We start from the raw sequence: 13,269 nt of genomic DNA on the forward strand, positions 1-13,269 counted from the left end.
TACGGGTGATGTTAACTACTGTCCTAATTAGGTCTCTTGCTGTGATAAAGCACCATGACCAAAAGCAATTTGGGAGGGAAGGCTCTGTTTCATCCTGTGTGTTGATAACAGCCTATCACTGCGGAGGAGCAGGGCAGGAATCTGGAACAGATGCCATAGAGGAGTGCCGCTTTCCGGCTTGCTCCGTGGGCTGGACAGGCTGCCTTATATAGAGCAGAAGGACTAGCAGCCTAGGAGTGACAGGACCCACAGGGAGCTGGGCCCGTCAACATCAATCATCAGCCCAGATCATGCCCCACAGGCTTGCCTACAGGCCAGTCTGGAGGGGACATTTTCTCAGTCGAGGTCCCCTCTTTTCGAGTGACTCTAGCTTGTATCAAGGTAACATGAAACTGGCTAGCATAAATGGGCTTCACTTGTGGAGTTTGGTACATTTACTAAAGTATGGTTATGCCTGAGGTTCTGTTTTAAGTGGCACACATATGTTAACTCACACTGTGAATAGATCTGCTTTAGAACAAATGTTCTTCCCCATAGGCAGACTACAGGGGGGACAACTGTTCCAGGAGATCCCTTGGGAGGCTGCTGGAATAGTATGTAATGAGTGCTAATGGTACTGTCTGCTATTTTAGTTATGGAAACTGGAGAAGAAGGCCAAAACCATGAAATCTGTTTAGATAGAATTAATAGAGGTTTTAGAATTAAGAAATTATGGCCATGTATCTAAGACATGGCATAATTTGCCACATTAGGAGAGAAAGTTAAGGACTGGAACCTTAGCTCAGTGGCACAGTACTCACCCATCATGCATGAGGCCACAGGTTCAGTACCCAGTACTGCCAGCAGAACCTTAGAACAACAAAACTAGGAAGAGGGTGTTACCCGAGGTGGGATTGTATTTGAAGATCCCTGAAGGGTATGAATGGGAGTTAGAAGTGCAGGTCAAGGCCAAAAGGTAAGGGCAAAATGTTGTGGATCAAGGTGAGAGTAGGCCCTGAGACAAAGGTGTTACTAGCTAGGGCAAGAAGAGGACCCAGTAAGAGTGGAGAGTCACTGAATGAGGCCACAGTGGGGTAGTCAAGGATGGGAGTACTGGCCCTGCAGTCTAGACAAAAGCCAAGGGATCACAGCCTCTGAGGTGACACAGGGGAGTTGTGGTGACTAGTTAGTACAGTGAGAGGAGGGGTGCCCACTGCATTTGGAGTAAGAGTATGACTGACCTTCAAGGAAAGGAGAATACAAAAGGATTCTCCAGCAGTGTCCTGCTGTGCAGCCCAGGCCAACCTCAAACTCTTGTCCTTATTGCTTCAGCCTTCCAATGACTAAGACTATAGACATGTGTCACCATGCCCCATTTCATCAGGATTGTCACCAGTCAGTAGTTTATGTTGTTCACTGTGGCTACTCTGCAGCCTATCCTTTTTACTATTTAGCTCTGGCTGTCCTAGGACTCACTCTGTAGACCAGGCTGGCTTCCAACTCAGAGATCTACCTGCCTCTGCCTCGAAAGTGCTGGGATTAAAGGTGTGTACTACATGCCCTTCTTTTACTCTTCTTGACCTAATTTTTGAAGGAAGGAGGAAACATCACACTTGTCTGAGTTCCTGAATTTTGTTAGCCTTTGTTACTTTTAAAGATACTCAAGGTCTATTGTGGTGGTGGTACCTATAGTGGACTCAGGGTCACCAAGGCTTGTCTGTGGGATATTTTCATAATTGCTAAATTAAGTAGAAGGGCTCATTCCCCCATGGTTGTACCACAACTAGGTAGGATAGCCCTATGATGTATAAGAAAGCTAGCTGAGCAGAGGGCAGAGAGCTAGCCAGTAAGCAACATTCCTTCAAGATTCCTGCTTCAGTTTCTACTCATGTCCCAGCCCTGATTTCCTTCAGTGATGGATTGTGACCCAGAAGTATAAACCAAATAATAAATTCACCCCTCCCTCCAGGTTGCTTTCGGGCATGATGTTTATACAGCAACAGAAAGGAAATTAGAGCCAGGCAGTGGTGGCACATGCCTTTAATCCCAGCCCTTGGGAGGCAGAGGCAGAGGCAGGCGGATTTCTGAGTTGGAGGCCAGCCTGGTCTACAGAGTGAGTTCCAGGACAGCCAGGGCTACACAGAGAAGCCCTGTCTCAAAAAACCAAAAAAAGAAAGGAAGGAAGCAAGCAAGCAAACTAGAGTACATCTCTCATCATTATGGACTAAATGGCAGGGATGGCTACAAACCATGGCTGAGCTACAATGACATCCTTCTGCCGAGCAATCCCCTACCTCCTAAAGCTTCCACAACTTCATAGCACCAGCATCTGGGGAAGAAACATCCAACACACAAGCCTGTGGTGGTGGCTCAGATTCAGGCAGGAACAACTTAGCTTTTTGATTCTGTCTCTTTGGAGATTAAAGATATTTATAATTAGGCACTAAACTGTGCATATGTGTTTGCATGCGTATGTGTATGAGTGTGTGTGTGTGTGTGTGTGGATCTAGCACAAGGTTTGTACCTGCTAAGCAGGCACTGGGTTTTATTTATACTCCTTATTACTCTTTTGAGATGCCAAGTCCTCATATATGCTTTTTTCCCATCTTATCTAATCACTGGCTCTTGATTTGCATTCTCCTTCTAGAGCATCTGGACCTTCTTCACTGAGAATAACATTTCCAGTAACACACTGGTGGCATTGTTCTGTCACTTTGTCCAGGAAGCCCATAAAAAAAGTGCCAGTGCTCAGTATCGAGAATACGGCCTTCATGCTGCTGGGCTCTATTTCTTGCTACTAGAAATACCAGGTATGTATATGTCTGGCCCTCTGTTGATATGTTGATAGGTTCCTCATCTGTGTGCAACCTACTGAATGGAAAGAATACTTGAAAATGTTACATTGATGCTAATGTGTATGTTCTTAAGCCTGTGGCGATTGGATGTGTACTGAACATGTATAGACTTTTCTCTCAGGTCCTAAGCCATACAGCAGAGCAATTATTACATAGCGTTTACATTGTATTGGATGTCTAGACGGGATTTGAAGTACACAAGGAGATATGTAGTTTATGCAAATGGCCATCTTCAAAGAGAAACAGAAGTTAGTAATCAAAGTTTTATATGAGGGACTTGACTGTTTAGTGTCCTCAGATTTGGGAGTCTGATTCCTTGTTACTGTTTCAGATGTCTGTATTGCTGTTTTACCCTCCCTCTTGGGTGTGTATCTCCTCTTCCCCTCTGTAATTAGAGCCCTCTCCTTCTTCCCTCCCCCCCCCACCTCCCCCCACTCCGATCACTTGTGTCTGCAATTTCCCTCTCTATAGCTTCCCCATTCCCCTACCCTGACAATGGTCTCTTTATTTTTTGGCTTCTACAGTTACTCCAGGCTATGTGTTCACATCTCTGAGAGAACCTGCAACATTTGTTTTAGGAGGTTCGGGTTACCTCATTCAATATGATCTTCTCTAGTTTATCTGCAAATTTCGTGATTCCATTTTTCTTTACAGCTAAGTAGTCTTCCACAGTGTAGATGTACCACGTTTTCATCATCCTTGAAGGACATTTAGGTTGTTTCCATTTCCTAGTGATTGTGAGTAGAGCAGCAGTGAACATGGCTGAGCTGATAACTGTGGGATAGGATATCCAGTCCTTTAGGCATATGCCAGGGAGTGGCATAGCTGCCTAGGGCATACATGAATGTACTTTTTAGCGTTTTAAGAATTCTTCACACTGATTTCCAAAGTGGCTCTACCAGTTTGCAGTTCCATGAAAGGTGAATGAGGGTTCCCTTTTACCTACATACCCTCTGGCATTTTTGTTTTGTTTTTGTTTTTGTTTGTTTCTTTGAGACAGGTTTCTAACTGTAGCCCTGGCGCCACCAAGCCTAGGTTGGTTTTTGTTTTCTGTTGTTGGTTACCTTTCCCATTCTGGCTGTGGTCAGATAAAATCTCAGAATTGTTTTTGATGTATATGTCTCTAATTGCTAGGGACCATGAACATTTTTCTGAAATATTTCTTAGCTGTTTTTTTTTTGTTTTGTTTTGTTTTGTTTTGTTTTGTTTTGTTTTTTTTGGTAGGGGGGTAAGAATTCTCTTTTTTGATCCCTGGCCCATTTTTTGAATTGTTTGTTTGCTCTTGATTCTTTGTGTTTTGAAGCCTTTTATATATTCTAGATATCCATCCTCTGCCACATACATAGCAGGCAGAGATCCCTGAATTCTTTGTGCTTCCCCATCACCAAGTTGACTGCTTCTCCAGCTGTGCAGACTTTTTTTAGGTTTTGAAGTTCTGCTTGTCAGTTGTTGGCCTTATTTATTGGGCAAATATAGTCCTATTCAGAAAGTCCCTTTCTATATCTATAGCATGCCCGCACTGCCTGTGTTTTCTTCTAATAGTCCCTGTGTTTCAGGGTTAGGCCTTTGACTCATTTGGAGTTAGTTTTTGTGTGAGGTTATAAATACATGTCTAACTTCATCCTTCTATGTGTGGGCAAATAATATTCCCAGCAGCCTTTGTTGAAAATGCTTTCTTTTTTCCAACTTATGTTTTTGGCATCTTTGTCAAATATTAAATGGCTGAAGCTGTGTGTACCCATGTTTGGGTCCTCAGTTCTGTTCTACTGATGTACATGCCTGAATTTGTGCCAGTACTATATTATTATTACTGTGACTCCTGTTGTTAGGGTATGTTTCCCCTGTACTCAATGCTTTGAATGTTTAAAAGGGCCCTGTTCTCTGTGTAGAGCTCAAATGTGTCAGCCCTGTGTAGAGTCTGAAAATTATTTCTCTTCTAGTATTCTGAGAGAGTTATTCATGCTGGACTTTGACCCCACATGTGCACAGTGATGGCCAGCCTGCAGAATCCTGTCACTTTTGTGTTACAAAGCTGCCTCTTCAGAAGTCCACTCCATGTATCCCAGCTGACCTGCCTTTCTGACTCTGATTCCTCTACTTGGCAAAGCTATCATCTCCTTGCATTTACCTTTTCTCTGCTGAGATCCAGAAATTACCTACAGGCACATAATTAGGGCAATTTCGAGTTTTATCTGTACCCTGGCTCCACCCCCCTTTTCTCTAGTGTTTTATATTCATTGTATTAGATATCTTTGTCAGATTTTACAGTTGTGTTCAGTGGGAAACAAGTGTAAAATGAGTTTATCTGTCATTACCAGGTCTCAGAATCGTGTAATTTATTCCTGCTCCATTGGCAGTGTTGCTCTGTTCTAGGGCTGAATTTGAAAGTGGTACATCTTCACAGAAGGCTCCCTGCTCCTTAAAGTCGGATGGAGAAGCCATCTTTTACTTCTTAAACTTTCCATCCTCTTAATGCCTACTTTTGGTATGTGTGTAATCTGTGTGTATGTGTGTTTGTGTGTTTGTGACGAATGTGTGTACGTGTGTGTAAAGCCTTAGGTTAACCTCAGATGACTTCATGTTTGCTCCCCACTCTTGAGGGAAGATGTCTCTGACCCCAGAGCTCACAGTCATTCATCAATTTTAGTCAGCTCACGTAACAGCTTGTCCTAGGGATCCTGAGTCTGCCTGAGTGCTGGAAATACAGGCAGGCTACTTTGCCTGCCCAGCTTTTGTGTAGATTCTAAGGATCTGAACTCTGGTCCTCACGCTTGCACAGTAAATATTTTATACACTAAGTCATCTCCCCAGACTAGTATACATATTTAACACAATTAAACCTAGCTTGCTTAAGCTGGTAGAGGTGCATGCCCATACTCCCAGCACTCCAAAGAATAAGAGGGGAAATTTACATAAGTTAGGAAGCCCCTGTCTTAACAAAGCAACAACAGCAAGCTAACCTGCATATTATCTATTCCTTGTGACTAGGCAGCGTAGTCAATCAAGTATTCCACCCAGTGATGTTTGACAAGTGTATTCAGATTCTGAAGAAGAGCTGGCCTCAAGAATCTCACTTGACTCAGAAAAGAAAAAAGGACCACTCCAAGAGTTCTAAGGATAATTATAGGAGGGGCAGAAAAAGAGGAAAGCCACCTAGAAGAGAGGATTATCAGGTAAGAAGTGGGTAAGTAGACATGTCCAGGCTGGGCCTGGTGACTAGCACTTGGGAGCCAGATGCAGGTAGGTATCTGAGTTTGAGGTCTGCTTGCTTTTAAGACAGCCAGGGATATAAACTGTCAAAAAAACCCAAAAACTACACAAATAGAGAAGTAAAGAGGACTGCAGTAGTCAAGCAGACCAGACCACTCTGGCCGTCGAGACCTAGACTAACTTAGGTACCTGGGCAGAGTGTGATCCTCTGGTGAGTAAAGCTGGACTGGCATTTACTCCATGTGGGCAGATGGGAAGCGCGGGGCAGCATGAGATGGCAGCACAGTCACTGGCACATTTTCCATGGTGCAGGTGGATGAACTTTCCAGAGAGGAAGAAGACGAGGAAGAAGAGGAGGTTTACTTTTCTGGCTGGGACCTTTCTCAAATCCGAGATGCCATATTTAATCTTCTAAAGAACTTTTTAAGGCTTCTGCCCAAGTTTTCTCTTAAAGAAAAGCCACAGTCTATTCAAACTTGTATAGAGGTATGTGAGAATTCCCAGGACTTGGGGGTAAGTAACTTCAGAGGATGAAGTTCTAGATCAGTGGTTCTCAAACTGTGGGTCAAACCCCTTTTGCAAACCTTTTATCTCCGAAAATATTTTCATTATAATACTTAACATTAGCAACCTTACAGTTATGAAGTGGTGATGAAGATAATTTTATGGTTGGGGGTTACAACATAAAGAGCTGCATTAAAGGGTCGCAGCGTTAGGAGGGTGGAGAACCGCTGTGAACTCTAGTATTTACTAAATGGAGAAATCACTTACGGCTTTCTTGGTATTTGTCTTCCAGGTATTTGTCGCATTAACTAATTTTGAGCCAATTCCTCATAAGTTTCTTATTTCACAAGCCAGGTGAGCCCTTCATCTTGCAACATGACTAATGTTTGTCAGAACTGAAATGCTATTTTATTCTAATTAGTATGTAAGCAGGATTTATTCATTTAAATTTGGCTTATAGAAAATGCTGGTGGGGCACCCATGTACTGTAGCTGCTTGGAAGGTTGAGTAAGTAGTTTGAGGTCTCACACAGGGATGCTGTATCCAAGGAAGGAAGGAAGGCATGAAGGAAGGGGGGAAAGGGGTGCAAGGGAGAGGGAGGCTTACAGGCTATGCACTATTCCTAGGAAAATCAAATCTGTTAGCCAAGGTTTTCCTCTTTTCTTTAGGAACCTCAATGAAGTAAAACACATATCAGAGCTGGCCTACTATGGATTGTATTTGCTGTGCTCCCCACTACATGGAGAAGGAAATAAGGTGGGGGAGACATACATTCTGATACCCTACTTGAATTGAAAGTGGTCAAACCAAATAATGCAAAGACATTTAACGACTCATTTGTCTTTGGTTGGCTGAAGTGTGGCAAGAGAAGTGAGCACCTGTAGTACTTTCAGAGAGAGAACACATCTTTTATGACACCATATTTTTTTTTATTTTTTGAGACAGGGTTTCTCTGTGTAGCCCTGGCTGTCCTGGAACTCACTCTGTAGACCAGGCTGGCCTCGAACTCAGAAATCCGCCTGCCTCTGCCTCCCAAGTGCTGGGATTAAAGGCGTGCGCCACCACTGCCTGGCATGGCACCATATTATTATAATTATTCTGTCTTCTAATGCTTGTTCTTGATCATCTCATTGTTGTGAATCTCTGTTATGGTTAGTTGTGCTAGTAGCTTGTCCGTAGGATTACAGGCAGACTGCACACTTGCCCAGCTTTTATGTAGGTTGTATTATAGTTATGTCTGTATAGGAAAACTGATACAGGATTGCACTGGCCACATCTTCAGACATCCACTGGAGGTGTCTTGACACATATACTCTGTGGCTCAGGGGCAGCTGGCTGTGATTGCATTTTGATTTACTATATCACTTCAGAACTTGGTGCTCTTTCTATAATAAAATGTCAACTGTTTTTGCTTGCTATCTAGTCTTCATTACCCAGTAGTTAATTGGCGACCCCAACAAATTATTTCTAAGTTTCTTAGAGGAAACAAAGTTTGGTATTAATGAACTGGGAGAAACAGACTAAGCACTTTTATGTAGAAACTGACCAAATTGTCCTAAAGAAAGCAGTCAGGGCTGGTGTGGTAGTACATGCCTTTAGTCCCAGCACTCATTAAACAAGGGCCGGGTTTGAGACCAGCCTATGGACCAGGCTACAATTCCAGCCAACAAGAACTGTACAGTGAGACCCTGTCTCAGAGCAAAACAGACAAAAGAATTTTAAGTTTCTTTGATAATTCCTATGTGCTTAAGAACATGTTAGCATCTGTCTTATTCCTGTTGATAGTCTACAGAATTCTTAGAGTGCCATTTGTGGCTACTGTTGATAGCCTGCATCTTGCCCTCTGAGTTACCTTATGTTACTTTCTCAGTAAACATTGTAGTTGTAGTAAGGGAACCTCACTAAACTTTGATATAATAAAAGCAGGATATTCTGGGGGAAACATGATCAAGTTCCTGTGGCTTTCGATGAGTATGATATAGTTAGTGTGCTGCAGCACTATGTAGTTAAAAGCATGTTGGGGCTCTGCACATCTGTTTTCAAATTCCCATTCCACTTCCTACTAGCAGTGTAGCCTGTTGTGAGTTACTTGATCTTGGGAAAGCTTCCTATCTGGACAAGGAGAACAGAAAGTTTCACCCTAAAATTGCCACCAAATTAAACCAAATGCTGACTATAGAATGTGATGCCTCTTGCTTCAGAAAGTTAAAAAACAAATAAACAGGATCTCGCTCTGTCATCCTGGCTGGCCTGAGATTCTCTATACAGACCAGGCTGGCCTTGAATTCACAGAGGTCTATCTGCCTCTGCTTCCCAAGTGCTGGAATTAAAAGCATGCACTAGCATGCCCAGCAATGTGCAGTAGTTTATAATTGATTATATCTATCATTTCTACATGTTTAAACTATGAATTTAATGGAATTCACAGGTGTGTTTCCATGTCCTTCTAAGATACAGTCAATGAGAAAGGTCACCCTTGTAGGTATACTGTGTCTCTAAGGATTTTTAATTGCGAGGATATTTTGCTTTATGTTAGACAGACTTGGATTTAGGAAAACATTAATTATACGATTTTGGACAACTTTCAAATTTTTTTTTGCTACCTATACAATGGAAATGTTTCCTTTCTTGCGTGCCTCAAAGAACTGTTCAGATGCTTCAGAATGCTTCAGTCAGGTTACATACATGAAAGTGTTTAATACCTACCTCATGGTTTTCAGTACTTACTGGAATTTTCACTTGTCAGGTTAATACACTCTATGGGATAATATATTGGATGTTTCATAAAATACAAGTGTGTTCCCTTTTAAAATATGATAATATTAGAATTTACTATTAAAGAATTATAGTTTGCCACATACACTATATTCTGTGTCATGATATGAAGACATTAGGGAAACAAGATGGTATTCTTAAAGTTACCTGTTGTAACTTATTAATGCAAATAGCTTAATGCATAAAGTATAGCATGTACTTACTGAATACCAGGTTGTTGCCCAAGAAACACATCCCTAGTGATTAGCTGCAAAATCTTTGAGACCACTAGATTCTCTGTCACAGTTCAAATCAAATATCCTTTTCTCTTCTAGGTTATTGGTTCTATTTTCCATCAAATGCTAAATGTGATACTGATGTTAGAAGTAGGAGAAGGATCCCGTTGTGCCCCCCTAGCCATAACTTCACAAGTCATCAATTGTAGAAACCAGGCAGTCCAGTTTGTCAGGTAAAGTACATACACCTTGGATTTTTCTTATAGATCATTCTCCCTTGAAAGTCTGGGCCTTGCACTAACCAAAGCCTGACTCTTGTGGCTTTGGAATGCCAGACCCAGTAGTGTTTTTGTGGGTCAACATTAAGAGCTTTGTCACCTATCTGTTTCCTCTGCCTGAGTCAATTTGACAGCTTCCGTGTTGGGGCATTGTTAAAGACACAGTGAATCTGTAGTTCTTGACCCAGAGACTCAAGAACTTGAAGCCTGACTCTGGCATGCTGCCCACTTCTGTCAGTGTCTGCTCAAGCATCCCTTCTCCAGAACAGGAGGCCCACCGCCTCCTCCACTTTTTTCTCTATTTACCTTTCTGTTCCTTGCACATGGTTTTTTTTTTTTTTTTTTTTTTGTTCTCACTTTTCTCTTCCATCTTCTATATCAGGAAGGACTTGCTGAAGGGTGTAAGTGAGGAAGGTACTTTAATTTCGTATAATGACTGATGTTTAGCTCCACTTAAAAGTCCCCTCTTAGCTTTACTGGGAAAGGTACGTTTGCTGTGTCTTCTGTTTTCATTGCTCCACCACTGACTACTTGGCATTCAGTGTAAAGCGAATGTGTGCGAGTTGGTGTGTGCATACCTGCAGGCTTCTTTCCTGAGGAGTGGATGGAGGTGCTGGCACTGACCTGTAATATCTTTTCAGAGCAAGTGTCTCTCCATAATATTCGTTTGGTTTGAGACAGTCTCTCACTGTTACCAAGGTTGAACTAGAATTCACTATGTAGACCAGCCTGGTCTAGACCAACACCACCTCTTCCTTTTCTTCCTCCTCCTCCTCTTCCTCTTCCTCCTTCTGCCTCCTCCTCTTCCTCTTCCTCCTTCTGTTCCTCCTTCTCTTCTTCCTCTTCCTTCTTCTTCCTGTTCTTCCTCTTTCTCCTCTCCTTCCTCCTCCTCTTCCTCTTTCTGTGTGTGTGTGTGTGTGTGTGTGTGTGTGTGCTTAGCAAACATAAAGAGATCAAAGTATAGCTTGGGAGAATTGATTCTTCCCCTTCCCAGCATGGTCCTAGTAATTGAATTTAGGTCACCAAGCTTAATTGGCAGGTGCCTTTTAAGGATGAGCCATCCCACTGACTAGCTTCATGGATAAGAATTTTTAAAACATTAAATATCTAGGAATATAGATATTTAGTGTTAAGTAGAAATGTATTTTTTTTCCATACAACTTCATGGCACGTGCCTTTAATCTCAGTACGAGGGAGGCAGAGGCAGACTGATCTCTGTGAGATCAAGGCCAGTCTGGTCTACACTTTTAGTTTCAGGACAGCCTGGGCTACATAGAGAGCATTTGTTTCAGATAAAACAAAAACAAATAAGTTGAGTTTGTCATATTACCAGTTGAATGTTTATATAATGGTGCAAATCAAACAGTAAATTCTTCTAAAAGGAGAATCCATTAAACTAGTAGCACCTCACTGAACTGACACAAGGTGGCACTATATCCTACTGATGTAGTTATCCTAAAATCTTACTTACTTACATCTTACTATGAAATTCATTGTTGTTAAAAGATTGAATTTCCGTCCTTCCCTAATGACTCAACTTCTCAGTGATGACTCTGGACCTGCATAGGAAGCATCTTTTTCTAACCGGTTGCGATGTGTCTTTATTTCACTGAAACAACTCTAAAAGGTAGTTTGTTTTTACAATTTTTAGTTGCTATTATTGCATTGTGCCTGTGTGTGTGCATGTGCGTGGGTGTGTGCTGGCATGTGTTCACGCAGGCCTGCACCACAAGCACAGATGGAGGTCAGAAAACAACTTCCTGGAGTCAGTTCTGTCTTAAAACCTCTAAGTATTTGAATGGGTTCTGGCAATCCAACTGGTTGCCAGACTTGTGAGCCAAAATGCCTTTCCTTGTTGAGCCACCTTGTTGACACCAATTGAGTAGGTTGTTTTTAATGTTTGAGATTTCTAAAATATACAAGATTGGGTTCTGAGCATAGACTTAAGAAGTTCCTGCTGTGTAGTTGTCACAGATACATTGTAACTGGATTTGTGTTTTCCTTTGAAACAGCTCACTTGTGGATGAACTACAAGCAAGTGTGTTCCCAATCCTTGGTACTTTACTGCAGCATATCTGTGCCAAGGTATTTGTTTAATGTGTTTGTTCTTAAGAACCAGTTAGTATCATCATGAAAGGATGCTCTCTTAAACAGGCAGAGTTTTGGTTGGTTGGTTGGTTGGTTGGTTGGTTGGTTGGTTGGTTGGTTGGCTGGTTTTCGTGGGTGTTCTCAGGCAAGGTTTTGCTGCACAAGGTTTTGCTGTACACCTGAAGGTAGGCTTGAGTGGTGATCTGCTTACTCTTGGCCTTCTGAGTGCAGAGATGAAAGGCAGGCACCACCATACCCAGCTAATAACAAAGTGTTCTTTCAAAATATAAGCTATTGATTTTGAAAAGTAATAGACATGCACATGAGCTTGGAGGTCAGTGTAGTAAGTGAACCAGCACCTTCCCATCATTCATCAGTTTTATTTGCTTTGTGTATCCTGAATGCACATGCACACTAGTTATTTTCTTCAGAAGCAAATTCCATTGTATTCTTTCTTTCTTTTTTTTTTTTTTGGGTTTTTTTTTTTTTTTTTTTTTTTTTTTTTTTTTTTTTTGAGACGGGGTTTCTGACCAGGCTGGCCTCAAACTCAGAAATCTGCCTGCCTCTACCTCCCAAGTGCTGGGATTAAAGGCATGTGCCACTACTTCCCAGCCCATCGTACTTTTTTATTCCTAATATTTCAGTATGTTTCTGTATAAAGGATAAGAACATTTAAAAGACTATACAATATTTACCACCTAAAAGACAAACTACTATCAGTCATCTAATCATGTTCAATTCGCAAAGGTTTTTTCTGTGTGTGAGTTTTGCTTACATGTATATATGTACTCATGTGTGCCTGGTGCCCATGGAGACCAGAAGAGGCTACTGGATCCCCTAGAACTGAGTTTAGAGACAGTTACGAATCACAATGTGGGTGCTGAGATCCTCTGCAAGATCAGTAATAACTCTTAAATGCTGAGCCATCTCTGCAGCTTCCATTATCTTTCGTGCAGCTGTCTAAGGAAATGACTCATCATTTGAACCCTATCTCCTGGAGACGTGTGTAGTCTGAAGCTTTATGTTTTTCTGCAGAGAGGCTTATAGTGTAGGTTTCAGCGGGATAAGAAACATAAAGCTTGTCATTTATCCAGTGTGTAAAGGTCACTGAGCTAATTACACCTACTAATTTCCAGCTCCATCATCAGCTTCAGTCATTCTGCAAGTGGATGGCCAGCCAGCTTTCTTTTATTTGTTCCAGGTGGTAGACAAAGCAGAGTATCGGACCTATGCAGCCCAGTCCCTGGTCCAGCTGCTTAATAAACTTCCCTCTGGGGAGTATGCTGCATTCATTGCCTGGCTTTACAAATATTCGCGAAGTTCCAAGGTAGGAGATGTATGGGAATAAAAGCTCGGGTCCTGGCT

The 13,269-nt window shown here is 42.0% G+C and overlaps 1 protein-coding gene across 2 annotated transcripts in view; it reads left to right on the forward strand.

Moving 5' to 3' along the window:
* Ncapd3 (non-SMC condensin II complex subunit D3) overlaps positions 1-13,269 on the forward strand; it is a 63,475-nt gene that overhangs the window by 4,707 nt on the left and 45,499 nt on the right. For both annotated transcript variants that reach the window (XM_031345381.1, XM_031345382.1), the window contains 8 exons: positions 2,627-2,789; positions 5,823-6,007; positions 6,357-6,530; positions 6,841-6,902; positions 7,217-7,304; positions 9,638-9,771; positions 11,829-11,901; positions 13,106-13,231. In XM_031345381.1, the coding sequence (XP_031201241.1) occupies positions 2,627-2,789; positions 5,823-6,007; positions 6,357-6,530; positions 6,841-6,902; positions 7,217-7,304; positions 9,638-9,771; positions 11,829-11,901; positions 13,106-13,231 (1,005 nt within the window). The remainder of the gene's footprint in view (positions 1-2,626; positions 2,790-5,822; positions 6,008-6,356; positions 6,531-6,840; positions 6,903-7,216; positions 7,305-9,637; positions 9,772-11,828; positions 11,902-13,105; positions 13,232-13,269) is intronic.

Source organism: Mastomys coucha, unplaced genomic scaffold, assembly GCF_008632895.1.
Source record: "Mastomys coucha isolate ucsf_1 unplaced genomic scaffold, UCSF_Mcou_1 pScaffold23, whole genome shotgun sequence".
In the NCBI taxonomy this organism is placed as follows: Eukaryota; Metazoa; Chordata; class Mammalia; order Rodentia; family Muridae; genus Mastomys; species Mastomys coucha.